A 27,353-nucleotide genomic window follows, 5' to 3' on the forward strand; every position below is an offset into this window, starting at 1 on the left:
TGCAGAACTTTACTGGGGGCTGCACCAGGCATGGGGTGGAGGAACGACGAAGACAAGAGCGTATATATTCACCATTGCTCTTCCCATTTGCAGCTATGAACTGGATGATGAGTTCACCGCCATGTACAAAGGTCAGTCTCCTACTCTTGTCTGTCTCTTGGCAGGAGATAAAGATAAGTAAATGTCCGCTAGGGCGCACTAACAGTTTGTCTTCCTTTTGTTGCGGCCAGTTCTAGATGTGGTAAAGGCTCACAAGGACTCTTGGCCCTTCTTGGAACCGGTTGATGAATCATATGCCCCAAACTACTATCAGATCATTAAGGTAGGCAACATGGTCCAGCCTGCCCCCTCGTCTTGCATTTGACTCTTCAGGTGGGTAGAAAGCTATACGTTTAGTCAGGTCTTTGTAGTTCTTTGGCATGTGTTATGCAGGAGGTCAGACTAAATGTCCACAACCATCCCTTCTAGCTTCTGTAGCAGGGGTGGGCAATAATTTTTGACCGGGGACTTTCTGAAGTGGCCCCGGGCTGCACCAGAATGGGCGTGGACTCAGATGGAAGGGGCGGGGCCAGACACTTCTCTGCTCCCCCACCCTCAGACCCTGATTGGTCTTTGCCCCGCTCCAGAGAGAACTGAACAGCTGGCAGTTCCTTCCAGGTACCTGTGCCCCTGATAGTGGGAGGAGACTTAGCGTGCACCCCCCTGCTGCCCTCAGGTCAGCCAGGGCTTGGGGAGGGGAAGCACTGCAAGAAAGTGCTGCGCTTAGTCAGCCACCAGCTAAGCAGCAGCTGGTGGTTGACTTGAAATGCTGAGCCCCTTGCAGGGTGGGAGGAGACTTCACATGCTTCTCCCCCACCCCCCAGGCCCTGATTGGCCTGGGGGTGGGGTGCAGCATCAGGGCCTCTGCGGGCTGGTTCAATTCACTTGACGGGCCAGATCTGACCCATGGAGGCCATTTTTTCCCACCCATGCTCTGTAGGCAGCTAATAGCATCACCTTCTGGGCCTCGCTTATGTTCATTGTCATTGAAGGGAGATCTTGATATGTTTCAGGCCCCCATGGACATCTCTAGCATGGAGAAGAAGCTGAATGGAGGTCAGTACTGCACCAAGGAGGAGTTTGTGGGTGACATGAAGACCATGTTCAGGAACTGCCTAAAATACAATGGTGAAGGCAGTGGTAAGAGCAATGAGAAAACCTGTTCCATCTATTGACAGCTTTTGAACAAAAACTCCTAGCCTCTCCCTAGTCATCCATAGCTGGCTCGTACTGGGCACCAGATGTCTTACTGGAGGGTGAAGGTGACTGCAGGGGCTAGTTAATCGATAATAAGCCCCAATTCAGCAAGATGCATAAAGATGTGTATAATAGTCAGTGCATTGACTTCAGTTGGGGCTACACACATGCTTAAATATATGCAAGTGCATCTCGATAAATGGGGCCATAGCCATCCTGTCCATAGGACTGTTCAGGGTGGTTGACCTGGACCTCATGCTTTGGGGAGGGTCCTGTGCTTCAGGGGGGCAGTGGGGCCTGGGCAGCGTGGGGACTGTCAGCAGTACTACCCTCCCCGGTATGCCCCACCTCGCTGGTTCCTGGCATTCCTTGGGAGAGGAGGAGGCAGAGGGTTAGGAGGAGGAGTGGAATGGGGGTAGGGCAGGACAGAGCAGGGGCAGAAGAAGCCAGGCTGAGAGCTTGGGAGAAAGGGTGAAGTTTGGGGCAGAGGAGAGTTTTGTTCTGGTCCCCACATTTCCTTAAGCCCTGATTGGGGCTTATTAACTGTACCAAGGGATCTAGTCGAGTCGGGCACAGAGTGCAGTAGGTGTAAAGAGAAGTGACCCTCCAGGAGTTTGCTCTCCTGTGTGTGTGTGTTCACTGAGGCCTTGTTTATACTTACCACTTGGAAGGTCAAATTAATATTTGCAACTCCAGCTACGTTAACTGTGTAGCTGGAGTCAACGTACCTTAATTTGACCTCCCGCGCTGTCTCCACAGCGGGAGACTTCCCTTACTCCTCATGAATCGAATTGAGGAGTACTGGCGTCAACAGGAGCGCCTTCAGCATTTGATTTTAGCGGCTCTTTACTTAGACCCTCTAAATCGTACTCCAGAAGATCGACTGCCGCAGCATCGATTTTCTCGGAAAGTGAAGATGTGGCCTGAGTTATAGGTATAGTATCTGGATTAGAAGGATTTTATGAAGGACAGGAGTATGCTTAGTCCTCTGTGTCTTCAAAGTGAAACTAAGGAAGGACCACACAGTGCATGTAGCCTTTTGGAGGGGAATGTGTTTTAGTCACCTTTGACTGTTGCACCAGCAGCACGAGTTTGACTCTCATTTTGATGGGAGGCTCAGATGATCATCAGGACTCTCCATTGCTATAGCAATTAAAATCAGGTACCACACTGAGGTGAACTGAGCAGATTTCCAGCAGGGATGTGAATAGTTAACCGGCAGGGAGCTGCTCCAGCCTGAAGGGGCCCCCCATGGAAGGAGGTTTTTCCATCCCAGCTTGGGCAGGGAGACTGGAACCCCCCTACCGATTTAAGGATTAACCAGTTAAATGTAAAGTTTATAACCAGTTAGGGATGTAAAATCCTGTTTAATGGGTTAGTTTCGAGCATGGCTCTGGCTCACCAGCCCCTGCCACTGTCATCCAGGATAGCCGTGGAAAGGAGAGTGTGGAGTTTAAATCCCTTGAGTATGGTCCTCAAGGGAATTCCAGCAGCACAGAGGAAGGAGATCTTTCTGTTTGCAGTAGTGACACCAGGCTGCACAGAAAACTCTGGAGTGTTCTAGAGGAAACAACTAGAATGTGATTTGCTTTGAGTCACTCTCTTGGTGCTGCTGGCGTGCCATTTTACTACTTGTGGACTCCACTGAAACCCAAGACACTACATCCCAGCAGAATTTTCCTACTGAAGCACTACACATGGAATGAGTTGATATCTGTGTAGCATGTTCTGTGCACAAGGATCAGAAAGTGCTTTCAAAACTGCAGAGAAAGAATTTTTTCCTCACTTTCTGTAATGTACGGCAAAACTTAATAACTAGGGCTCGACAAATGTACTCGCCCGCTCACCCGTGGCGAGTAGATTTTTTCAGCTGGCGAGTGCAGGGGCAGACTGGCCTGGTGAGCTGTTGAGACGGGCTGGCCGAAGCCCGCACTACGGGCGGCGCGGCTCCATCTGATCCGCCGGCCAGTGGAGGAGCACAGCGCCGCTGGGAACGGGGAAGTGCGGAGATTCTTCCCACCGGGCTACCTGCGTGCAGCTCCAGTGCGAGGGGGCGGGGCGCCAGGATACTGGCATGACCTGGCCCCACTGATTTTAAAGGGCCACAGCAGCTCGGCTCTGGCCGTGTGTCCCTGGGAGCTGGCTGTGGCGCACAGCATAGCCAGGGCCCGTCCTGCTGGCTCCAGTCCTGCCACAGCCCCAGACCCCCTTTGTCTCCGCACCACCCGTTCCCCATGCCTCCCCTGCACCCCGGACACCCTGCTCTCCCTCTTCCATGCGACCCTTTGGCTCTGCGCCGCCCTTACACCCCACACCCTACTCCCCCCGATCCCTGCCCCACCAGCTCTGTGCTGCCCATTCCCTGCACTGCCCCTAGACCCTGATCCCTCTGCCCCGCGTCCCATTCTCTGTGCCTCCCCCGCACCCTGCTCCCCCCATCCCTGCTCCCCCAGCTCTGTGCTGCCCGTTCCCTGCACTGCCCCTAGACCCCAATCCCTCTGCCTCTCCCGTTCCCCGCGTCCCATTCCCCCTGCCTCCACCGCACTCTGCTACCCCCGATACCTGCATCCCTCTGGCTCTGTGCCTCCTGTTCCCCGCGCCACCCCCGTACTCTCCCACTGTTCCCTGCACCCCTCTGGCTCTGTGCTGTCCCTGTACCCTGCTCCCCCTGTGGGTCGGGAGTGAAGGGTACTTGCCCATAGGGAGGGGTTGGACAGGGCAGGGAAAAGGCTGCTGTGACCCAGCAGCGAGTGAAAGGGGGAGTTCACTTGAAGCGCCTTCGCCTTTATGGGAAAAAAATGAATGAAAATGCTATTTGTTATTTATAGGGCAAAAATGCCAGGACAAAAAAGAAAACAAACAAACAAAAACCACTGCAAAAAGCAAACGTGTAAAAGACAACAACAAAGCAGGGGGGGGGGAGATGTTTTGCTTGGGGCAGCAAAAATCCTAGAGCTGGCCCCTGGGGAGGGGAAGGGGCTGGGCTAGGCTGTGGGGAGGGGAATGGAGGGGAAAAATATGGGGATGGGGCTTGTGCTGAGGGGAGGAGGTTAGGAGAAGAAGAAGAAGAAGAAAGGGGAAGGCACCAAGGGACAGGGGTGCAGGAGGGACAAATCCCAGGGGGCCAAGTGGAGACAATGAGGAAAAGGGCAGGAGGGGAGGTGTCAGTGGGAGGGGGGACAGGGTGATGCTGGGAGAGGAGAGGGTAAGGGCATTGGGAGCTAGAGGGGGAAGGGGAGATGCTGGGAGAAGGCTTGAAAGAAGAGGTGGGCATGAGGAAGGCGGGGATGGAACAAGGCATCTGTGAGGGCACAGGGGCATGAGGGGGACGGGGGCAGAGGGTGGTGAGGGGGTGGGTATCAGGGAAAAAGAGAGCAAAGGGGGCAGGGCCAGTGAGGGAAGAGGGAGGCACCAGGAGGGTGCAGGTGCCAAGGGATTCTTGGGGTGAAGCAGAGGGGCAGACACCTGCAGGGGAGGGACTAGCACCAGAGGAGAGAGGCAGGGCAGGTGTGTAGAGGGAGGTGTTAGGAGAGGGGATGAGGAGGGGTAGCTCACACGATCAGAGTGGGGCTACTGAGGAGTGGGCACAGGGCGGAGAGAAGGGCTGGCGGAGGGGGGCAGGTCTCAGGAAGGCTGAGGGCAGTGAGAAGGGCAGGAGTCAGGACAGCAGAGGGTGAGGGGTTAGGGGGCAGCAGGCACCAGGGAGCTGATGGAGCAAGGGGAGGAGACATGGCAGCAGAGAGAAAAGGTAGAGGTTTATAAGATATTTATTAATAACCTGGGTGATATTTATTAATAACTTATTAGTAATTACTGTTCTTATTCTTATTAGGAATTTATGCCATTAAAAATCACTTGGGGGGGGGGGTGGCGGCGAGTCCCTTTTTTGTCTGGCGAGTAGGGTTTTCCATAATTTGTCAATCCCTGTTAATAACAGTCCAAGAATGTGAAGATAATAATCTGATTGTACTACTGTGGAATTCATTTGGGAAAACATAAGAATATCTCCAGAACGTGGAGGTTGACGATTATAGGATTGTTACTGACTGTTCAGATCCAGTATTTTAACTATAATTTAGCATTTCTAGCAACATAATTTCTCTTAAAACCATGCTGGGATGTTAGTTTGATATGGTCTCAAAATAAACTGCATCATGAAGGATACCTGTACAAAGCCTTCAAAAGAGGAAATTGAGAGCTTAAATTCATACTTTGCTAGACACTAAAAATCATGGGCTACGTCTAGACTGCACGCCTTTTTCGACAGAAGCTTTTTCGATGGTATCTTTTGAAAAAGCCTCTGTTGAAAAAGAGCGTCTAGACTGCAACCACTTCTTTCGAAAAAGCGATCCACTTTTTCGAAAGAGAACACCCAGGCAGTTTGGATGCTCTCTTTCAAAGAAGCCCTGTTTGCATTCAAGAACACCTTTTTTTTTGAAAGAGCACTTTCGAAAAAAGGCGTTCTTCCTCGTAAAATGAGGAGGTTTACCGCTGTTGACAAAACCGCCATGTTCTGTCGATTTACTGTCGACAGAACACAGTGGTAGTCTAGATGCAGGTATAGTTTTTTCGAAAAAAGGCCACTTTTTTCAGAAAAACCCTGTAGTCTAGACATACCCATGGACTGAACAGAGACACTAGGTTTATGGCTTATTTCAACAATCTGTATCCTACTAACCCCCTCTTTTTATCCTAAACTGCAGAGGTTTTAATGGGCCACTCTACCTTGAATGGCCCTCTAGAATATGTGCTAACCATTTATGCTAAAAAAATCTGTCCCAATTTGCACTGTTCTGTTTAGCTCCCTCTTCCACATCTTTGGAGGAGCTCTGTGTGGCTCAGAAGCTTGTCTCTGCCACCAACAAGAGTTGGCCCAAGAAAAGATATTACTTCACCCACTTTGGCTGTGTCTACACTGGCATCCCTTCCGGAAAAGGGATGCTAATGTAGCACTTTGGAATAGGCAAACCCGCGGGGGATTTAAATATCCCCCGCGGCATTTGCATTAACATGGCTGCCGCTTTTTTCCGGCTTGGAGATAAGCCGGAGAAAAGCGCCAGTCTAGACGTGATTCTCCAGAAAATAAACCCTTTTCCGGAGAATCTCTTATTCCTACTTGAAAGAAGAATAAGAGATTCTCTGGAAAAGGGTTTATTTTCCGGAGAATCACGTCTAGACAGGCGTTTTTCTCCAGCTTATCTCCAAGCCGGAAAAAAGCGGCAGCCATGTTAATGCAAATGCCGCGGGGGATATTTAAATCCCCCGCGGATTTGCCTATTCCAAAGTGCTACATTAGCATCCCTTTTCCGGAAGGGATGCCAGTGTAGACACAGCCTTTGTGTTTCTTGAAAAGCTCCAGCTCATGTACTGACCCATGCTATGTCTACACTATGCTGTTCTTCTGGAAAAAGCTATGCAAATTGCAAACTGCAAATTGCATAGCTTTTTCCGCTTCTTTTTTCAGAAGAGGCTTTCCCAACATTGGCCCATCTACACTGAGCCAAATGTCAGAAAAAAAACTCGTTTTTGGAACATCCCTTTTTCCTCATAAAACAAGGTTTACAGGGATGCCAAAAAAGTGCGTCTGCTGTTCCAAAAAAAATTTCGGAAGAGCAGACGTGTTCCCTGGATGCGACAAAGTTTTTCTGGGATACTGTAGTGTAGATGTAGCCCCAGAGTAGGCTGATCACAAACAGTCCTTCCTGTTTCCCCTTTCTGTTTAACTTCTCGTGAGAAGGCAGAACCTTTGAATAGGGACAATCTAACTGGCTGTACCTAATTAGCTTTCTCTGTTAAGGTCTGTCTCCCTGCCTCTCTTGTTTTGAACACAGAATACACCAAGATGGCATACAACTTGGAGAGATGCTTCCACCGGGCAATGATGAAGCACTTTCCTGGTGAAGATGGGGATACAGACGAGGAGTTCTGGATCAGAGTGGATGGGAAACGGGAGAAGAGGAGCCGTCGGAGTGGGCGCTCTAGCACAGGCAATGTTTGGACCCGGTCCAGAGACTCAGAGGGACCAAGCAGGAGACAGCAACACTTGGAGAATGGAGGGAAACCGCCACCATTCCGGGCTACTCCCCGGGCTCCTGCTTCCTCCTCGTCTTCCTCCTCTGCAGAAGATCCAAGTGGCAGCACAGTGCAGCCTCCTCGGGAGTCAGTCACTTCTAATGGCCAGGGCTTCCCTCGCCCATTGCATTATGGTGGAATGCCCAGCCAGGTGCCACACCCTGGCCAGATGGTAAGCAGGGCCCTCTAAAGTTTTTCACAGATTATAAATGCAGAGAATAAAATTGTGCCCTGTAAGTTCCTAGCAGAATTCCTACTTTATGATCAGAACCATAGTGATGGAACATGGGTTTTTATTTCTCTTTTCTTCCTCCTTTGTCCCGCCATAGTTTTCACTGTATCCTTTTTAATCTTCTTTGGTTCACTCCTCCATTCTTCCTTCCTGGTGTGATCTGTGCCAGACTTGAGAAAAGTCGCCTTGTCAATGGTAAATAAAACACTTTTCCTTGGTGACTGGTGAGACTTAACGTCATCCATGTTACAGATTTTAAGTTGAAACATTTTAATTCTTAGAGTTGCAAAGACGATACAATTTTGTCTTCCTGAGTCTGCAGATGGACATCTCGGTTGCCTCTCTTGCTAGCCATAGCTTCCTAAGTAAAAGCCAAATAAAATGAACAAGATTGCTGCCTGGAACTCTGCCCTAGGGGCTCACATGAGAGATGGAGCTACCGAGCATCCTGATAGGAATCCCAGCAGAGTCCCCTTTCCCAATTAATCCAGGCTCTGTCAGCATCTGGGAATTAGCTGGGAAGGTTCGGGGGGACGGACAACTTTCTGATCTGTTTATTGTTAGCCTTGAGCTAGTTAGGTGTCTGGCAGTTATATTAAGGTCTTGTCTGTGGGCGTCATAGCTGGGAGATTGCTTCTGGATCCCTGTGCAAAGTAAGGGTGTGAATGGTTAACCAGTAAGCCCCATTGACAGGTGAGGCTTACTGGTTACAGTTAACTGATGGGGGGCTGGAGCAGCTCCCTGCCACTGTGGGCAGGGGGCTGCTCTAGCCTTGTGGGGTCTGCTGTGGGCAGAGAGCATTCAGCCCAGCTGGAGCAGCCTACATCCATGGCAGGTCCAGCCCAGGTGCAGTGCGGGCAGTGACACTGCAGTGGCACAGCTCACCCTCATTTAACTGGTTAAACTTAATGCTTAATTGGTTAACTAATTAAACAGGATTTTACATTCTTAGTGCAAAGGAGTAACTTTGTAGCAAGTGAGCCATATTACTGTACACAGCAAAGACTTACAGAAGCTTTTGTTTTTCTTTCCAGCGGCCTGCAGTGCCAGGAACATTTGGCCCTCTGCGGGGATCAGATCCAGCTAAATTGTATGGATCACCACGAGTACCAGAACCCCACCCTGGAGACCCTGTTCAGCAGCACCAGCACTTTGCCATGCAGGTAAGAACCTGGCTCTGAAATTCACACGCACAGCGTCCTAGCCTCTTATTGTGGATCAGAGAACTGAGAGCCGGGATCTGCCCTTCAGCACCTGTGGGGTTTGATTCAGGGATTGCAGTTTCCACCTCACTGCATTCATTGGTTACAAATGGCAACCTCTGCTTGGGAAGGGATTTGTCCCATGCTGTGAGTCACTGATTCTTTCCTGTCTCTTCCTATTACTCTTTGTAGCTTTTCATGTGCCAGTCACTGGTGACTCTTTCACTGAACCTGGCTCTTTTCTCTCCCTCCCGCAGTCTACACTTGGATTAAATGACCCCCGAGGACACAGATTGGCTGCACCGGAGAAGCAGGTGTGTGCAGGGCCGACACATGTCTCTGCACTAGGACCACGGCCTGGATCCTTGCAGCTTGGGCGGATGAGTGGCCCTTCCCCAGATGCTAGTATGTACCCACCAGTACAGTTCCAGCAAGGATTCATTCCTCCGCGGCACAATGGACCTCCTGTGAGACCCCCTGAGAGCTCAGAGGTCCCCCCGGGCCATATGTACAGACCATATAAATATCTAAATCGAGCGCATCCTGCTGCATGGAATGGTAGCCACAGTGCAACGAACCAGACCTCCTTGGGTCCAGACGAGAAGCCCCCCCTGAACACAGGACCTTCTTTGCAGTCTCGGGCTCTTAGTCACATGATGGACCCTCGAGCAGTAAGACCACCTCTGCCTCCCAGCCAGTGGACTGAGCAATCAAATTTCCTACCTCATGGGGTCCCTGCCTCAGGATATATCAGACCACCTGGCAAAGCCACCGGTCAGAGAATGCAGCAGCCTCCAGCCACTGTGTTTGGGGGACCCCCTCAAGTCCAGAGAGGATGCCAGGGTGGGGATTCCATGATGGACAGTCCAGAGATGATTGCCATCCAGCAGCTGTCCTCTCGCGTGTGCCCACCGGGTGTGCCTTACCACCCCCGTCAGCCACCTCCCCCGCATCTGCCTGGCCCCTTCCCACAGCTGGCCCATGTGGCATCAGCAAACGTGCAGCCCCCGAAACCGGTCTTGGGGAATGGCAACTCTCAGGACGCCAGTCAGACAGTGGAGCCAGAAAGCAACCGAGGTAATTTTAATGCACGCTGTTGGGCTGAAAAGACCAGCAGTCACTACCAGAGTTGTTTAACTTTTCCTGTCCATTTTTCTTGCCACGCTCCTCCTCGGTCTTCCCTCCTCCTGCATTCCTCTACTCATCACCCTCCAGTTTCACTCATTTCTGATAGGCTGCCCATCTCCTTGGTCAATAGGTTTTGTTGTTACAGGAAAATTTCACTCTCTCTCTAAACCAAGCAGCTCAAGCCACTCTTTTCACCTACCCCAAATTAAAATAAGATGGAAGGGGTAGTCACATGTAATTATAATTTAGTATTTATGCGTCTAGTACTGACAGCAGCTGTCTTGCTTGCAAGGTGATGTCATTTTGTGACAGTCAGTATTGGAACCTCATGCAGAAACTAAGCTAGATCCCAAACAACTTACACTGGCTTAATACATTTTGATACATAGTAAAACATGTTAAATATTGGTTATACCTGCTGCAAAGGATCCAGTTATACTTAATTGTTTTTCTGTCTGATTGAGTGATAGATTAGAAATGCAAGAAATCACTAAAATCTAAAACCCTCAAACTCTTATTAGAGCATATACAATTTGGGTGGTTTTTTTTGTTTGTTTTTTGTTTACTAAATTTTAGTTGAAATAAAACATCAAGAACCTCCTGGGTTTTGGATTACAGATATTTTTATATATCATTCTTTAAAGATAGGATCTTATCATCCTTTTTCTACATCACCATGAACTATGGAGCCCTGATGCTGGTGGGTATTACTACAGGACTAATAATAATAGTACATAACATTTCAAGAGTTCGCAAGGAATTTATGTAAAATTTCTTTTCCCCAAAGAGTTAGAATTGATTTTAATTTGCAGGGCATTGGGGTGAATCTTCAGGGCATGATTGGGAAAACTCACTTACTGCATCTGGAGCACTAGTAGCTGTGTTGGTGGTCTCTCACCATTGACAATGTGCTGGCTGGTGACCAACACTGAACATTTACGCCACCGAACTGCAAGCTGGCTAGTGACAAGTAACAGAAAACAGTCGCCGTCACACGACAGCTGCATGAATAAATTGTTAAATATAAAAGCTTCAGATGGTAGCTGAGTTAGTGTGTACAGGATAAACTTAAAAAACAACAAATAGTCTGGTAGTACTTTAAAGACTAACAGACTATTTGTTCTTAAATATAGTTGTTCCCGAGGTGAGGTGCAGTGACTTGGGGCAGACGAGGGCTGACAACAGCAGGAATGGACGTCCGGGTTTGAATGGGAAGGAAAGAGGGGGGCTGATGTTCTCCCTGCAGAATCTAGATCCTGGGGACGTTTGGTGCATGTGGTTCAAGTGGCGGGAATGACTAACTGGCAAGTGGGCTTTAGGAGAGGAAAATGTCCACGTTGTGTAATGGAACATAGTTGCAATTTAAAAAAAAAAATTCTTTCCACTACCCCTTTTGCAGTGGAGCCCCCTCCTGGAGTAGAAGAGAAGGCCCAGTGCATCAGTATTCCAGAAGGGACGTACCCCAAACTACTACCTCACTCCAACCCTTCCCTGCAGATGGAATGCACCAGGCGGAGCTTGGCACCGGAGGGAGAGGGGGAAGACTCTGGAGCTAAGAATGACCCCAAGGCAATGCAGAGCAAGAATGCCTGGCCGGCACAGAGCGCCTACACTGGCCCAGCGGGCCAGGCATGCATGAGGGACCTTGTGACCGCACCTGAGAGAGGGCCTGGGCCTGAAAATGGAGCTGTAGGTGAAGGGCCCTCCAGTGGCAATGAGGGGAAAGGACTGGCTGTTAACATCTTGGAGAAGCCCCTCTGTCCCGGGGGGAAGACTTTGTCGGAGGTGGCTGTGCCTTGTATGGCACAGAACACCGGTACTCCTGGTGTGGATGGAAGCGCAGTGGGCGGGGCTCCGAGCCAGTTTCACCCTCTCTACATGCCTGGTTTGGAGTATCCGAATTCAGCCACACGTTACCATATCAATCCAGGACTGCAGGGGTTCGGCCCTATGATGGGAGGGAAGCCTCCCTCCGTGTCCCATCCACAGCATTTCCCCCCTCGGGGTTTTCAGCACAGTGACACTCATCCTGGTGTCTTTCCTCGGTATCGCCCCCCTCAGGGGGTGCCATACCCCTATCAGCCACAGCCTCCACCTACCTACCACCATTACCAGCGGCCTCCATACTACACCTGTCCACAAGGCTACTCCGACTGGCAAAGGCCTCTTCATCCCCAGGCCAACCCTGGTGGGCATCCGCCTGCTCACCCACCTCTAGCCAGGCCTTCTTTCTCAGACAGAGGGAATATGGGGAGCCTGCAGGGCTGTGAGGCATTCAGCACTGCCCTGGCGTCCCCAAACCGAATGGACGTGGCAAGCGCCAAAGAGGTTCCTCCAGGCGATGGGCAGGATCCAGGGCCTGAAGATGAGAAGTCAGATGAATCCCAAGAGAGGCCAGAGAGTCCCAAAGAGTTTCTTGATTTGGACAACCATAATGCAGCCACCAAGAGGCAGAGCTCAGTGGCTGCAGGGGAGTTCCTCTATGGGGCTCTCCCCCCACCTCTGAGTTCTGGAATCGGATTTGGTCCATCCGCTTTCCCTCCCCATGGGGTGATGCTGCAGACGGGATCTCCTTATGCATCTCGGCATCCGGCCAGTCATTTCCAGCCCAGGACCTATGGATCACCAGTGAACCCTCACCTATCTCGTCATCCAGCCACCAGCCAAGCCAATGGCCTCACTCAGGAGGGACCACTGTACCGCTGCCGGGAAGAGAACATGGGTCACTTTCAGGCCTTGCTGATGGAGCAGAGAGGCAGCGGAGGTGGCATGGGGGGGCCCCAGGACATGTACAGACCTCCAGGGTAAGACTGTTTTCCACAAGAAGGGATAGAAATAGGGGGAGGTGGTGAGTGGGGGGGTACACTTGGAAAGGTCTGGATTTGGAATCCAAGGTGCTGGTAGGAAGACTAAATGACAAACTAGTTCTGCTGTTCTAGGTCCGATGTCGGCAAAACTTGAGAGAATTTCGTGGCAACCTTTTAAAGGGCATGATAATAGAAATAAGAGACCCACCAGGCTGTGTAGTCCATCCCTGTAACAATGCTCCATCTTGCCAATCAGAATATTTCTATTGCTTTGAGTCTTATGAGCTATGAGGGAAGTCTCCATAATGAGGTTGGAAGCTAGCTTCCTCTTGTTAACCCCAGACTTTTTTCAGACTGTCTCCTTTTTCTTTCCTTCCCATCTCAAACTTCCCCACAGAAAACCAATCCTCCCAGCCATTTCACTTGCTGCGTTTTATTCCAGTGTAGAAAATGGCGCTGCTTAAAAAATTGGCCTCCCACCCAAAGATAAATGCATGCAAAAAAGCACCCTTGCTTTTGACTAACCCTCAACTGAGGGTTGGGGCCATGACCTGGTTTGGGGGAATCCAGAGAGAGGGGTGGGTCTAGATTGAGTGTAATTAGAATGCATGTTTGTATTTAAATGATCTGTACATACCATGTGGATGAGATTTATTCTTGGTGTCTTTGTGCTAAAACTGTCCTTCCGTTCAATTTGGTTCCAGAATGCAAATACACCAGCCCCATGCACCCTTCCCGAAGGTGCCTCCAGCAACCACGTCCCGGGAGGAGCTGCCACCACAAAAACCATCAGCATTGCCTCTGGATCAAGTAAGAGCCAGCAAAGAGCAGAGTTTGGAGGAGAACTTTGCTCTTTTCACTAATTAAAGAAGTGAAATATTTGGAAATGGGCTGGGGGAGAAGGAGGGAAATGGAACAGAGCTTGTATATGAGAAGACAAGACTGCCCCGATATTCATAGCTGAATCCCCGACTGTAGATTGTACCTCAGTCAACACCTGTCCCGTCGCTAGTGCTGACGTTTTTGTACTGTGTAAGTGATGGAGTCTTTTCTTTATAAAATTCCTTGTTTAAGCAAATAACAGTGCAGCTTTTGTTCTTCCTCTTCCAGAGCTAGCCCAAGGAAGGAAGCACCCCAAGGAGAGGAAAGCCACATGTGATTTGGACACAGGGGAAAGAGGATATAGGCCTCCTGCCTTCCTTCTCTCCCCAGCGGCATGTAGCTTCCAGGGTCCGGTGAAACACAGTGCCTTGATGGCTCTTTGTGTGTGTTTAAACTTGGGATAGTCCTGGGTCCCTGGCTACCCCCGTATGGCTGATCTCAACAGCACAGAGGAAGCATCTCAAACTCTAGTGGCTTGTCATGACTGGAGACTGTGTCTCATTCAGGGTTTGGGTCAGGATGAGGAGATCGAAGCTGTCATGAACTGCAAAACTCAGGTATATTTTTCAGGGTGGAAGAGGGACGACGATGGACTTGACTTGTAGTATTAACGTGTGTTGTTTGGAGCTGGATCCAGTTTACAGAATTTACATGTTGCCTTTTTAAATAAATTTCTGTTGTTGGTGAATGTATTGTACATAATGGGGGAGGGATGGGACCCAGCTGGTAGTAGGCGTAGCACTGGGGTGATCTTTAACTGTTTACAATCATGTCACACACAGATCTTGGCAAAGGGGGAGATGATGGGAAGGAACTTTGCAACTTTCAGACCATCCCTCCCCCACACCTTCCTTCCAGAGTTAAGACACTACTCCCCTGTAACTGATCACAGGGACTGCTCAGGAGCAAAACATAACACTGTCCTCTTCCATGCAGTAGCTGAGTGCCCTTCCAGCTCCTGCCATCATGGGGAACAAGGAAACCAGGACCAGGAACTGAAAGTCTCTCATAGCATTGTCCTCTAAACATTTCTGGAATGCACCACCTGTGTACCAGCAAGTGGCTCATTACTCATTTTTACTTTTGTCCTCTTTAGGCAAAATCAGTGCAGTTTTGGAGGAGGAAACATGGAGTGGTATCACGGAGTTGTCTTTGTTGAAGCAACTAATTGTGCTACCATATACTGGCCCTTAGAAAGGAGAGAGGAATAGAGATATTCCTGGTTTTCTCTGTGTAACTTGGCTGTGGTCATCTTTGATGAAAGCAAAGCAGAAATAGCACCCCTCTTAAAATCTGGGAACTGCAGCTTGCAGGTGAAATAGGAAATGGAACTGCTTTAGAGAGGGTCTGTCTGGTGCAATGCGAACAAATTGTCATCCTGTGACATAAGCTTTTGATGTTTGTAAATGTAATAGATAAATGTGAATCAGAAATTATTCCTTCTAGCTAGAGTGGTTAAGGGACACAGTGGAGGTTGGGGAGTGGGGTAAGAATGCCTTGCATTAATGCACTAGACTTTCCTGCTAGAACTTAAGTTTAAATCGAGCTTTGATTATAAATTAACCGGTGGGGGTCTTATCCTTTGCCTGTTAGAAGCCGATATTTGTCCCACATTGTAAAGCCACCATGCAGGCACAATTGTGAAGCTTGGAATCTTGGAGAGAGGACTAGATAGGGTGAAAAGGGAAGTTGGTTCTACATTGTGCAGGGGTCTGATAATGGCAGAAAACATGCTACTGGATAGGACTGCGGTGCATTAGCAGAGTTGCATGAAGCACCCTTGCTCAGGTGTTTACTGTGACTTGACTTCTTTTACCCACAGCTTTTGTGAGTTTCAGAAAAATAGCTGGATTAAAAACAAAAGTTCTCATGCTGTCTGGATGAGGGAAGGCTAATGTGTTAGTGTTTGCCACATTTCCTAGTAACTCTAACTGGTCAGCTACTATGATACCAGTTACTGCTAGTGGCGTTTTGTTGGGTTCTAAGCATTTTCCTCACTCTGGACCCACAGACTTACCAGGAATATGAGCACCAGTGGGCTGTGCTATCCCAACAGACACACTTGCAGTGGTATTCACACTATAAGCAAATAGCATTTATTGGCAAGTGAATTTCTAACGTGCCGTTCCTCTTATTCTATAGTCAATCTGTGAATTGTCTGCCCTCTGCTTATAGCAGTGCCTTGATTATTTGGCTTGTGCCCAAACCCAGGCTCATACAACTAAGAGGAAAATTGCAGAGCAATATAAATTACTTGAATATCTAATGACATAGAAAAATTACTAATTACATTAGTAAAGTGTCAGTTTTAATTAATTTTTATTCCATTCAGCAGACTGGGAACAGCTCTTCTTGGCAGTGTGGTGTAGGCTAGAACAGGGGTTCTCAACCTTTTTTATCTCTGAGCCCTCTCACTCCCCAACATGCTATCAAAACATCGCTCCTACACAGCACCAGGGCTCAGGGTGTCAGGCTCCTGCCCCAGGGGACACTGTGGCTTGAGACTTTAACCCTGTGGGTGGGGGAGGCAGAGCTTCTGCTCTGCATGCAGGTGAGGGAAGGGGAGGCTCGTGACTCTCTGGGCTTGAGCCCTGTGATTTTAGGACCAGAGCATGGGGCTTCTGTCGTGGGGTGCCCAGATTCAAGGCTCTGAGCATTCTGCCCTGGGCTCCAGGCAGTCTAATGCTGGCCCTGCTTCACGGCTCACAGACCCCAGTTGAGAAACACTGGTATAGAACACAGGAAATGCAACTCACCCCTGGAAAGAGTGGGATGTGGCAATCTCTTCTCCCTGAGAGAGAGGCTTAGTCCCAGTCACTGAATGGAAGTACGGAAACAGTGTCAAGTATTTATAAAAAGCGAAGTGTGCCTGTGTGGCCACAGCTCCAGATAATAAACCTCGCTGGTTTTAAATGCAGCAGTTATTCCTATTTAAAAAAAGCTTTGGTTCATTGTAGATATAAATAAACTTAAAACAAAGGGGCACATTTAAAAATCAAGGAACTAACTAATTTTATGGTCAAACATCTAAAACTCTGGAAATTGAATTCAGGTTCTACAAACAACCCCATCTCCACTACAACTGAAGCCCTGCCTATGATGTAAGGTGGCAGCTATACCAAATATTTAAAATACTTTTCTACTTCCTGTAAACTCCTCTATGTCTTTGTAGGGTGGGAGAGTTTGTAAATTGTGGAGAATGAGAGGAAGCACTCTCGCCTGCAGTTAGTGCTCATATTGAAAATGGGGTTTGAATGGAGATCTGAACTCAGCATAAATGGAAGGTCCGATGTCAGCCCCGCATGAAAAAGAGCTGCATATGACGAGAATAGTGTTGGTTTTGCTCTCTCTTTAGAGAGGATTGTGGAATGGTAGATAATGCTTAGTGTCAGCTCACACTATGGTGTTCAATCTGAGTATGACCATAACTCTGGGGCACGTGGCTCATATTGGAAACATATAACAGGAATCATGATTGGCTATAGTAACAGGAGTACGAGGCTCCAGGACAGAATTTTTTGTGGAATCCTAACTCTGAATATCCAGATTTTCAAACATTTTGTTCATAAATTGTTATTTCTATTACAGTATTGCCTATCGTGCTAAAGGATCAGGGCCCCAGTCCAAAAGGCACTATACAGCCAAATGACAAAGAAAACAGACTCTGCCCCTCAGCGCTCACACTCTACATGATCGGGTACAACAGGTGGAGAAAATGTTAGACAAACGGGCTGTGTCTACACTGGGCCACTTATTCCGGAAAATCAGCCGCTTTTCCGGAATAAGCTGCGAGCTGTCTACACTGGCCCTTGAATTTCCGGAAAAGCAACGATGCTCTACTGTACAAAATCAGCCACTATTCCGGAAAAACTATTCTGCTCCCGCTCGGGCATAAGTCCTTATTCCGGAACACTGTTTTTCCGGAAAGGGCTTTTCCGGAAAAGCAGCCTGCCAATGTAGACGCTTTTTTTCCGGAAATACTTATAACGAAAACTATTCTGTTTTAAGCATTTCCGGAAATTCATGCCAGTGTAGACACAGCCACGGAGTCAGAATGAACTGGAAGAATGAAGGGACAATAAAAACAATAGAGAATAGTGGGAAAGCAGAAGTGACCCCCTATCACTTGCCTCGCCAATGCCAGGCAGAAGAGATTTTAGGCCTCACTGCAGAGAGAGGATTTTAAAGAGGGATTGAAAAGACATTAGGAGGGGCAGTTCTTTATGAATATTGACAGGTATTTTTTCCATGCATTGGTGAGAGAATTATAACTTTACTTTAATATTTCCTCTGACTCCTGGGCATTTGAATTTTATTACTACCATACATGAGTAGGGTTTTTAGCTGATGTAAAGTGGGACACTGTGCTTCTTGATGGGGTCCCTTAGCTCTACTGTAATACAAATGAACAATAAATAATCCCTGTTTAGAAAGCATATTAAGACAGTGATATGTGAAAACTTTCTGTAGCTATACTACTTCAGGTGCCTAGAACTGGTTTTGCCATCAATTCCAATGTGGGGTAAGAACAAGGACATGTCAGATTTAGAAAAGATCCTGTGACCACCACCACACATGAAATGTATACGCTACCCCAGACACTGGGCCTTTGTTTTGTTTCATTTTTTCTGTGCGTAATATGTGGTGGCCATGAACTCCATAGATGTTGGACTGCTCTCATAAACTCGAGTTTGAAAAGTCTGTAACCTGTGTCTGAGCAGTGATTAAGCTTAATCCAATCCTGTGTGGAGTTTATGAATTCCATGGAGGGCAGTTAAAATGTAAGAAATTACTTCAAAATGAACCCATCAAACTACAGCAAAATAATCAAGGCACCAGTCCTCAATCAGGGCAACAAAGTAAACTGAATTTGGAGTGTCTAGCTGAGCTGTTTCGTGTCTCCAGAAAATGTAAGGAATTCTTTTTGGAAAAGCAAATCTTCTGTTTTTTTGCTTTATTGGCCTCAAGTGGTCGTATCTGATTAACACCTGCCTTACGACTCCCCAGATATTTTGAAAGATATCTCTGGCATAAAAGCACCATGTTTAAGAAATCTCAAGTGAGTCTGTGTAAATTTTGCCAAGCTAGCTTCTTGGAGGCTTGGAGAGATGTCAGAATTAATGGCTTAACAGAAAACCAGTCACAGCCCTAACTATGGAGAGGCTGTCTTCCCATTTTGCTAATGAATGCAGGCTTTCCTGCAGCTTTTCTTCCCTCACACCGCAGCCCTCCTCCATTTAAAATGAAATAGGGCAGTAATAACTGCTGTATTTGGTGCCTTCATAATCTGTAGGGCATTAGCTGTTTCCATATCCTTTATGACCTCATCCTGTTTACAGTTTCGAGGTGGCAGTTGGGAGACACCTCTGTAGCAAGCTGCCTTTCAGTCATTGTGCAGCCATGCTCTTGACTCCAAGGCCTGCAAAGACCATGGGCAGGGGAGGAGAAGATGCAGAACTCGGTCATGTTTAGTAGTAAACAGGCAGTTCCCATCATCCCAAGACTGTAGCACCTCTAGCAGGGTGGATGGTAGTGGTTCCTGTTGCATAGCAGCGGTGCAGCTGGGTCTGGTGTAATAAAACCACCCTGTAAAAGCTTTACTTCAGCCTGTCGGTGTGAAGGCCTGCTGCTGTGTATTTCCCATTCTGCTTTATGCACAGCACTAGAGGTTGAACAGCAGGTGTGTGTGAGCACTGTGCTCTCGCACTCTCAAGCCGAGATTGAGATGGCAGGTCCTGAAAGTGTTGTTGCAGCTGCAGGTCATGTGATGGGCTTAATAGCTTGTGCGTATTGTAACCGAAAAAGCGTCTCAAATACTGACCTTCCAGCCTTTCCCCATCTGTATCTGTTTAACATACAGATGGGGCAAAGCACATTCCAGCTTTGCAGGACCCCTGCTGCCCATGCGGAAGGAAAATACTTTTAACTGGCACATAATGAACCTACCATTCTTGTTTTTCCCTCCACTCCCTACCCCACCAATCAGCGGAAAAAAACCTCTCTGCTTTTCCAAATGCCTTTGAATAGGAATTGTGAGAACTGGGCTAAATCAGTACCCTGTGTGTGGGAAGCCAGGGCAGCATATGTTGGGTGGAATTAGGAATCAGGATCTGAGTGTGTTTTCAGTGCCTGTGTTGGATTTAATGAGCTGTATGATGCTACATCCCTTGCGGCAGTCCCCTTCCTGTCACTACCGTGCTCAATGGCAGTATTAGAGAGGCGGTGGGATGTAGACAACACTGCTTACAGCATATTGGCTTGGATTTGCCTCATCTCATTCCGGTCACCCGCATGAAGTTCTTCCTTCTTTTAAAAATGCAGTAGAAATCAGTAATGGGGCCAGTCACAGAGGTCAAGGGAAATGAGACAGACCAGGTGTGTGAGGGGAGCAAGAAAGAGCTGGATCAATCATTGGAAGGGATGCAGGCTGGATGCGGGACCATTACTGAATACAAATTATGGCTGGATCTCTGTGGCAGGAAACTAGGGACCCTCTGAAGTCTAGCCCTGTATTGAATTTAATGCAAGTTAGGTGAGTCAGCTGCCATCTGGAACTGAAGAGCATTCCCCAGAGCCACTCTGGCTTTTTTCAGTCAGAGGGCACTTGCGTCTAATGCATTTCAGTTACCCTTGCATGCTTTCTCTCTACATGCATCTTCAGAGGCGTGAAGGACCATTGAGTTGCTTTCCTGCAGACTAGTTTCAAATGGGCGTGTGGAAGGACAGCCCCAGCTGTTGCTGACGCACATTGTTCTGCACTACACTCTTTCCAGTGCAGTTAGGGGCATACAATGTGTAGAACCCTATGCAGGTATAAGATAGATATCTGCAACTGCAAAAATGATCTGCGGATATCCCTATCTGTGGATATAAAGCGGATAGCCGCAAATTTGCAGGGTTCTAGATATTTGCAAAAGTGAGCCATGGAGATCCGCGTTCACATCCGCAGCGGCGGGTACCTGGGGATATAAAGCGGATATCTGTGGATTTGTATGTCTGAGAGCTGAGGTCTGTCTGGTACGGTTTGATTTTACTTGAGTGAGGAAATCTTTTGCCAGTCTCCATTTTTCTGAAGCTGGGTTGCTGGGTCGTGCTGGGGGACTGTATTATTGTAAGTTTGTAAAGAATGTAATTTGTTTGTTTGGGGAAGGATGGGGCCTTTCTAGGTAAGGCTGCTATTGGTGGGGAGGAGGGCGGAGTCTAGTGGTCTTGGGCGCAGGACCCTGGCCGTAACTGCTTCTGGGCAGCAGGATTGCAGGTGACTGTCACAGCAGAGAACTCCCTCACTAATCTGTGAGAATAAACCATATGCAAACACTACATCATCTGGGGGTCTGATGTGTGCAAGGCTTGGCACGGCAGCCTTTGGCTAGATTACAGGACTTGCTGCTAGTGCTGCAATAGACCGAGCTTATGCCAGGGGCAAACTCACATAGGAGCTTCTACACAGCTCAGCAGGCACGTATTGGAAATCTGTATCTGATGTCCTAAAAGCATCCAGTTTGAGAATGGTGCCTAATAAAATCCTCCCCTATCTTCCTATGTACGTCCCTCTTCCCCACTGGGGCTCAGGTACCTCACTCTACTGCCTTCTCCACTGCTCCTGGAAAGTCCTGGTCTTAGTCCTCCCCACCTCGCCCTGCCCATAAAGCACAGTGTCAGGGATTCTTTTCTCTTTCCTGCTGCTGAAAAGCTGTGTGAACTTTCCTGGTCAATACTGGAAAGGGGAATGCTATTTATTTTTATATTGTGTATATTTTGTCTTGGTCTGCTGATTCCCTTTGTTCCCCGAGAGCGACAGTTACCTCAATAGTTAGTTTAATACTGTGTGTTTGGGTAATTTTTTTAAGAACTTTTTTAAAAGCTTGATCCTTGGAGGTCTGTAGATTTATTTCCATATGAATTGGTTATTTTGTATAAAGTATGTTCTTAAAATAGCAACTCCCCTGGCTGTGTGTGTATTTTTGTCTCCTAAATGGTCTTCCCTACACAATCTGGAGCAGTGATCTGCTTCTCACAAATGCAAAGCATTGAACTGTAACCAGCTACAGTCATGCCATCAGGAAATGGCCTCAGGGTCATTTATAAGAATTCTTAGAAAACCAGCGAGTCAGCTATCTGGGATTTCCTGTGCCTTACTGCAGTTACATATAAACTACAGGTAGAATCTCTCTAGTTCGGCACTCTCTGGTCCAGCAATATCCATGATCCGTCATGATTTTAGTTAGCAGGATGTCTACTTATCATGGGTATGGCCAAGTTTTATGAGGTCCTGTAGTTTTACAGCATCCAGTCCTGGCTCTCCATGTTCTGTGCTATTGTTTGACTCTAAATTACCCCTAAATGTCTCTTAAGACGAGCAAGCAGCGGAAGTGCTGGTAATGCTGCTGTGCATAAGCATGGGTTTTTGTATGCTTTATCTACTTACTTCCGTGTGCTAATACAGTAAAATTGTGTAACACTAACAGTTTATTATGAAGAGAGCCAACAAACTCTGGCTCTCATAGGATGTAGGCTTACATAAGGTGTATCAATACAGTCATACATTATTAAGCAGCATTGCAAACACTATTCCATTTATTTCCCCCGGTGAAATAAAAACAAAGAGACCCATTTACTACAGTATTGTTCGGCATATTCTCTGGTTCTGCAGCAGTCAAGTCCCAAGAGTGCCGGACTAGAGAGGTTCAGCCTGCATTCCTTTATGAAATTAGAAATTATGTCATCTGATCTTCAGTGGAGGACTCTCTCCTATACTATAGTATTTTGCTCAAGCCAATGTTTAGTCTCACATGATTGGGGGGGGTCGCCTCTTTCTTTGAATCCCTTCTGAAACGGTTTCCTGTGTAACTCATCTTAATGTGGGTACATTCCCTCACCAGTCCTAAATCTTTTCTGGTTTTAAAAGGGCAGAGAAGGTCTGAAGGATGAAATTAAGCAAAGTCCACAAGACCCTACTGCTTTTGAACTAAACTTAATTTCTTTGGTTCCCTTTAATTCTATTTCTAATGCTAACCATGCCAGAGGATGGAGGACTGGATAGTTTCATCCTCCAGGGATCTGATGCACACAAGGCTCTGCACTGCAGCATTTGGCTAGATTACAGGACTTGCTGCTTGTCCTGCAAAAGACCGAGCTTACGCCACAGGGAAACTCACATAGGCACTACCCATTCAAACAGTATGTCACTGTTTTGAATCCAGACTAGATCCAAAGTGGCAGTTAGCATTTGCTGTCTGTTAAACAGCCTCTCTGAAACAAGGCAATGGTCGTTGCCATCTGTTTCTAGTGGACAGGTATTCCCATGACAGACAGTTGACAGTTGCAGCACCAAAGCTGAGAACTGATCTAAACCAATTGTTACTTAAAAGTGATTTCTCTAGGTATATTTTGGGAAGCTTGCTCTTCTCATAGCTGGAACTATTCTCTGCGTTCCCAGTGAGAGTGTGTATGGGTGCAGCAGCTTTTCATTAGTATTAAATTCATGTGGGGTTTTTTTTTTTTTTAAAGACTATCAGGAAATCTCAGAGCAGTTGATAACTATGGAGTTGTTGAAGACTCAGGAGTGTTTTAAGCTGTAAAGTACTGTCACTACACTTGGGCAATAAGACTTTTATAGAACTTTCTCCAATGATTCTCTAAGGACTCAGAAACCATGAATCAGCACCATGAGGTTGTAGCTGTTGACAATGGAGAAACTAAGATACAGAATGTTTGCTCAAGATTACATAAACCTATTGATAGCTCTGGAAATTTAAAAAAAAAACAAATTTCCTGCCACATTCGTTGTCTTCCTCTTGGGGCATACACGTGTAGCTTCCTTTAACCAATTTATCTGAGGGTAGAAGTTGGTCCCAAGTGGATACATTAGCAATGATTTACTACATTGCTGGGGCTCACTGTATCTTTGTCTTAGAAGTTATGGGCCCAGCCACTTCATTAAACGTGCAGAAGTCCATACTGAGTACCTGTGCTAACAGGCGGTTCACAGACCCCTGGGTGACAAAGGATGACATAATATGCTATAACACTGCAGATAAAGGCACTGAAGTGTGGATCAGCCCAACAGAACTCCATCTCCAATTTCTGCTCCCTGTCTCTTCATGGAGCAAGGTAAGTGAAAAAATCCACCACACATTTCCTGACAGCATTCTCCATACACTGTGGTGTATAATGGGGTTTGTTCCTCTAAAGTGGCGGTCTCTGTAAGAGGAAATCCAGTCCCCTGGTTCCCAGGTAAAGCCAGGAGTTGTCACATTCTCACCTGATACTTTCCTGCCTTCAGCATGTATGGCAGGAGGCCGGGGGGAGAGAAGAGAAGCTGAACTGTAATTTAGGAGGGGAAGGAATTCTGTTGCTTCCTCAATCCCAGGAAGCTTTTGAGTCAGAGGGGATTTAGGGAGGGAAGCTAGGGGGGATTCTAATCCTCAGGCTAAACCAGCTCTGAACTGAAATGACACTAATTGGAACCAGTCCCTGAGAGGGGGTGATAGTGGCTCTTAAGGCACCAGAATATTAAACAGACAAAGCTCATCTGTTTTATAGAAAATGCCACACACTAATCTCAACAAGCTGCTGTCATGTGCTTTTGACAGGGAATGTCAGGCCAGGCCATGTGCTGGTGGAGGGAATGAATAGAACCCAAACTGATTCGTCAGCCTGCGCCTGTCCGGTTTCTCTGGGCAAACTAGTGGGGGCGGGGAGAGGTTGAGGGAAGAAGGACAGGGTTCCCTTCACAGAGGAGAGCTTGCAGATGACATTTAAATAGATTTTGAGTCAGAGGGGATTTGGGGAGGGAAGCTAGATCTATTTCTGTCAAAGAGTCTATTTTCTTTGGGTATGTCTACACTTGCACCCTCTTTCAAGAGAGGGATGCAAATGAAGACATTCGAAATTGCAAATGAAGCCGGGATTTAAATATCTCATGCTTCATTTGCATATTTGCATTATGGCACTATTTAGAAATAACAGACGCTGTTAAGATACAGTTATTTCAAGAGAAAACCCTTCTCTCGAAATAACTTGTAAACCTCATTATATGAGGAATAAGGGTTATTTCGAGAGAAGGTATTTCTCTCAAAATAACCGTGTCTTAACAGCGTCTGTTATTTCGAAATAGCGCCATAACATGAATATGCAAATGAAGCACGGGATATTTAAATCCCGGCTTCATTTGCAATTTTGAATGCCTTCATTTGCATCCCTCTATCGAAAGAGGGTGCAAGTGTAGACATACCCTGGGAGAACAGTGATGCATTTGGAGGAAATGGTGAAGGCAAACAAATCTTAAAACCAGAGAGACAGCTCATCCTCACGGCATCACTCAACCACACATTACTATGTTATTCTGGAAACTCAATAATATACACTGAAAATGCAGTGACTTCTCCCCATCATGCTTTTCAACAATGATCCAAGAGGAGAGCTCATGCTTTTGGGTGATAATTTCAAAGGCCTTTACAAAAGTGGGAAAGTGTTAGAACCAATCAGGAATTTTGGTCAGTTTTTTTAACAAGAAATGCATTTTCCACAAAAATGATTTTTTCCCCACAGAAAATGTTAAGTTTTTGCTGATACTTCTTGATTGATTTTTTTTCCTTGGGTAGAATCAAAACAAAATATTTTGAGTCACATTGACCTGAATTATAACAATTACATATGCTGAAACTAATCGGAACATTTCATTTTGGCATTTAATCTGTGTCTAACTGAGCCGCTGTAGTTACTGGGGAGAAGGAGACCTATACCTTGCATTCTTCATGACCCTTTTTTTCTTAATGAACTGGGCTCCTTGGTAGGACTACATCTTCCATGATACACTACCATGTCCCCTTTGGTTTGAACTGCCAGAAGTGCATCATGAGCATAATGGGACTGCAGTGCCCCATGGGAGATTTAGTTCTGCTGGAGCAAGGGTTGGCAACCTTTTCAAACCAAAGTGCCAAACTACACTAAAATTCAGAACAAGTGATCAACAAGGAGTTGTATAAGAATGCCCATTTGAATGACTGAAAATATACAACTTAATAGTATTAATAACTGACATGATTAATAATAGCATAAATGAAACATTGTACTCAGACTTCATTTAATGGGCCTTCTGCTGCATCTTTTCACACATTTCTTTGTCGTTTACATCATAACTGGTCAAATTCAGGTTAATGCACACATTCAAGCTACACAATTACGGGTTTTTGAATTTTTCATTTTAATGTAAAAGGTTGCATGTATTTTGGGAATGACAAAAGAGCCATATTTGGTTCTACAATGAGCCATGTTTGGCTCGAGGGCCATAGGTAGACCCCTGTGCTGGAGAGGCCACCCACAGAGGAGTGTGAGGGCATGAACCACTCAAACTGCAGCACTTAGAAAACACCACAGCAGCTCCTGAGGATGCCAGCTTGTTGAACTAAGCCAAAACGAACCCTTTTAGTTCTGTCACATGAAACAGCTTTGTTTTAATTGAAATGTTTCTTTCCAAACTGAATTTTTTTGGGGAACTTCACATTCCATGAAACAGTTTAGTATTTTTGCTTTACTGTCCCAATTTGAGATTAGAAAACAAAACTTTGAAATACTGGCGTTTCTTGGGTGATGGAGATTTTTTTTTTTTTAAACACTGGTTTCAGAAAATATTCTTGTTCTACAGTCAGGAAGACCAGGGCACAGAAAGGTGAAGTGATGATGTGACCAAAGTCACCTCCCATGCCTATAGGAGAGTCAAAAATAGAATCAAAAGCCTCCTGTCTCCCAGCCGTATGTTCATTCCATTATAGTATAATTGCCCCTTTCAAGTTTTTATAAAAGAGAGCACTCTGAAGTATTTTGTCTAAAACGTACTGACACTAAACATCATTTGGTACAACACAGAACACGGCTGGCTTGGCTTTGCTCCCTGAGGCTCTGTGGACCTCCTGGGCATTACTGCAAATTGTCAGTTTGTGCTCTACTGTAAAAACTGCCTTAAAATCAATCTCCAAAGGGACAAGTCCCTCTCTGCAAATGAGCGAAGCTTTGCAGCCCTGTATTAGTTCTCTGAAGCCCCTGGTGGAGCAGAAAAGGCTCTGGTCAGAAGGGAAGCAATGAAATGGTCATTTGGGGAGAGGGTGAGCATGGGACAGGGCAGATTGGGTGTGGCTTGTAATGTGATGCAGCCCTTTGGCTTGAAGTCTCTCTAGCTCTTAGCAGCAGCATTTCCTTTCTGTTTGGGCGGAGCCACCCCTGCTCTCTTCAGCAGCACCAGGAAACCACATGTTCCCTGCCCACTTAAAATGTTTTCCTCTTTCCATAACACACTCCCAGCAGTTAGGGATCGTAAAAAGTTCACCCTTTCTTCCCAAATGCACCAATTCTTCCGGGGCTGGCGGGCAAAAGTTGCTGCAATTTCCTGGGGCCTTGACCTTTGTGTTTTGACCACGGCAGAAGAGGGCACAATTGTAATCGATCAAATCCCTGGCTCCTCTCTGCCGCAGAGTGGGGGAGAGGAGAGGGAAGGGGAAGGGCCCCCTTTCACCAAAGCCAGAGTGGGCGGAGAAGGATTTTGCTGCACACAGAAGGGGCTTTGCAGTTGGAACTTTTTCAGTTTGTCTGCAGTGCAATTACTCCATTGAACACAGTGTAGGGTTCCTAGGTTTGTGGAGACGTATACCTGAAGGTTTCATCCCAGGACATAATCTTTAATTCCTGGAGATTCCAGGACAGTCATGGAGGGTTGGTAACCATAAGTCAGTGGAGTTATTGCAGAGGTAAACCTGCTCCTTTGTGTCAGTTAGTGTGAGCTTTTTCCTCCCGTAA

General features: G+C 47.0%; 1 protein-coding gene across 3 annotated transcripts in view; it reads left to right on the forward strand.

Annotated features, from left to right (window-relative positions):
- The window catches only part of CECR2 (CECR2 histone acetyl-lysine reader), a 152,876-nt gene extending 131,376 nt beyond the window's left edge, over window positions 1-21,500 (forward strand). For 2 of the 3 annotated variants that reach the window (XM_075896768.1, XM_075896773.1), the window contains 9 exons: window positions 94-131; window positions 231-322; window positions 1,053-1,179; window positions 7,068-7,480; window positions 8,575-8,703; window positions 9,000-9,819; window positions 11,270-12,674; window positions 13,382-13,487; window positions 13,788-21,500. In XM_075896768.1, coding sequence (XP_075752883.1) covers window positions 94-131; window positions 231-322; window positions 1,053-1,179; window positions 7,068-7,480; window positions 8,575-8,703; window positions 9,000-9,819; window positions 11,270-12,674; window positions 13,382-13,487; window positions 13,788-13,793 — 3,136 coding nt within the window. In that variant the 3' untranslated portion in view covers window positions 13,794-21,500. The remainder of the gene's footprint in view (window positions 1-93; window positions 132-230; window positions 323-1,052; window positions 1,180-7,067; window positions 7,481-8,574; window positions 8,704-8,999; window positions 9,820-11,269; window positions 12,675-13,381; window positions 13,488-13,787) is intronic. The other variant, XM_075896771.1, reaches the window with a different exon arrangement.
- Window positions 21,501-27,353: the final 5,853 nt, after the last annotated feature.

This window comes from Pelodiscus sinensis, chromosome 1 (genome assembly GCF_049634645.1).
Source record: "Pelodiscus sinensis isolate JC-2024 chromosome 1, ASM4963464v1, whole genome shotgun sequence".
NCBI lineage: Eukaryota > Metazoa > Chordata > Testudines > Trionychidae > Pelodiscus > Pelodiscus sinensis.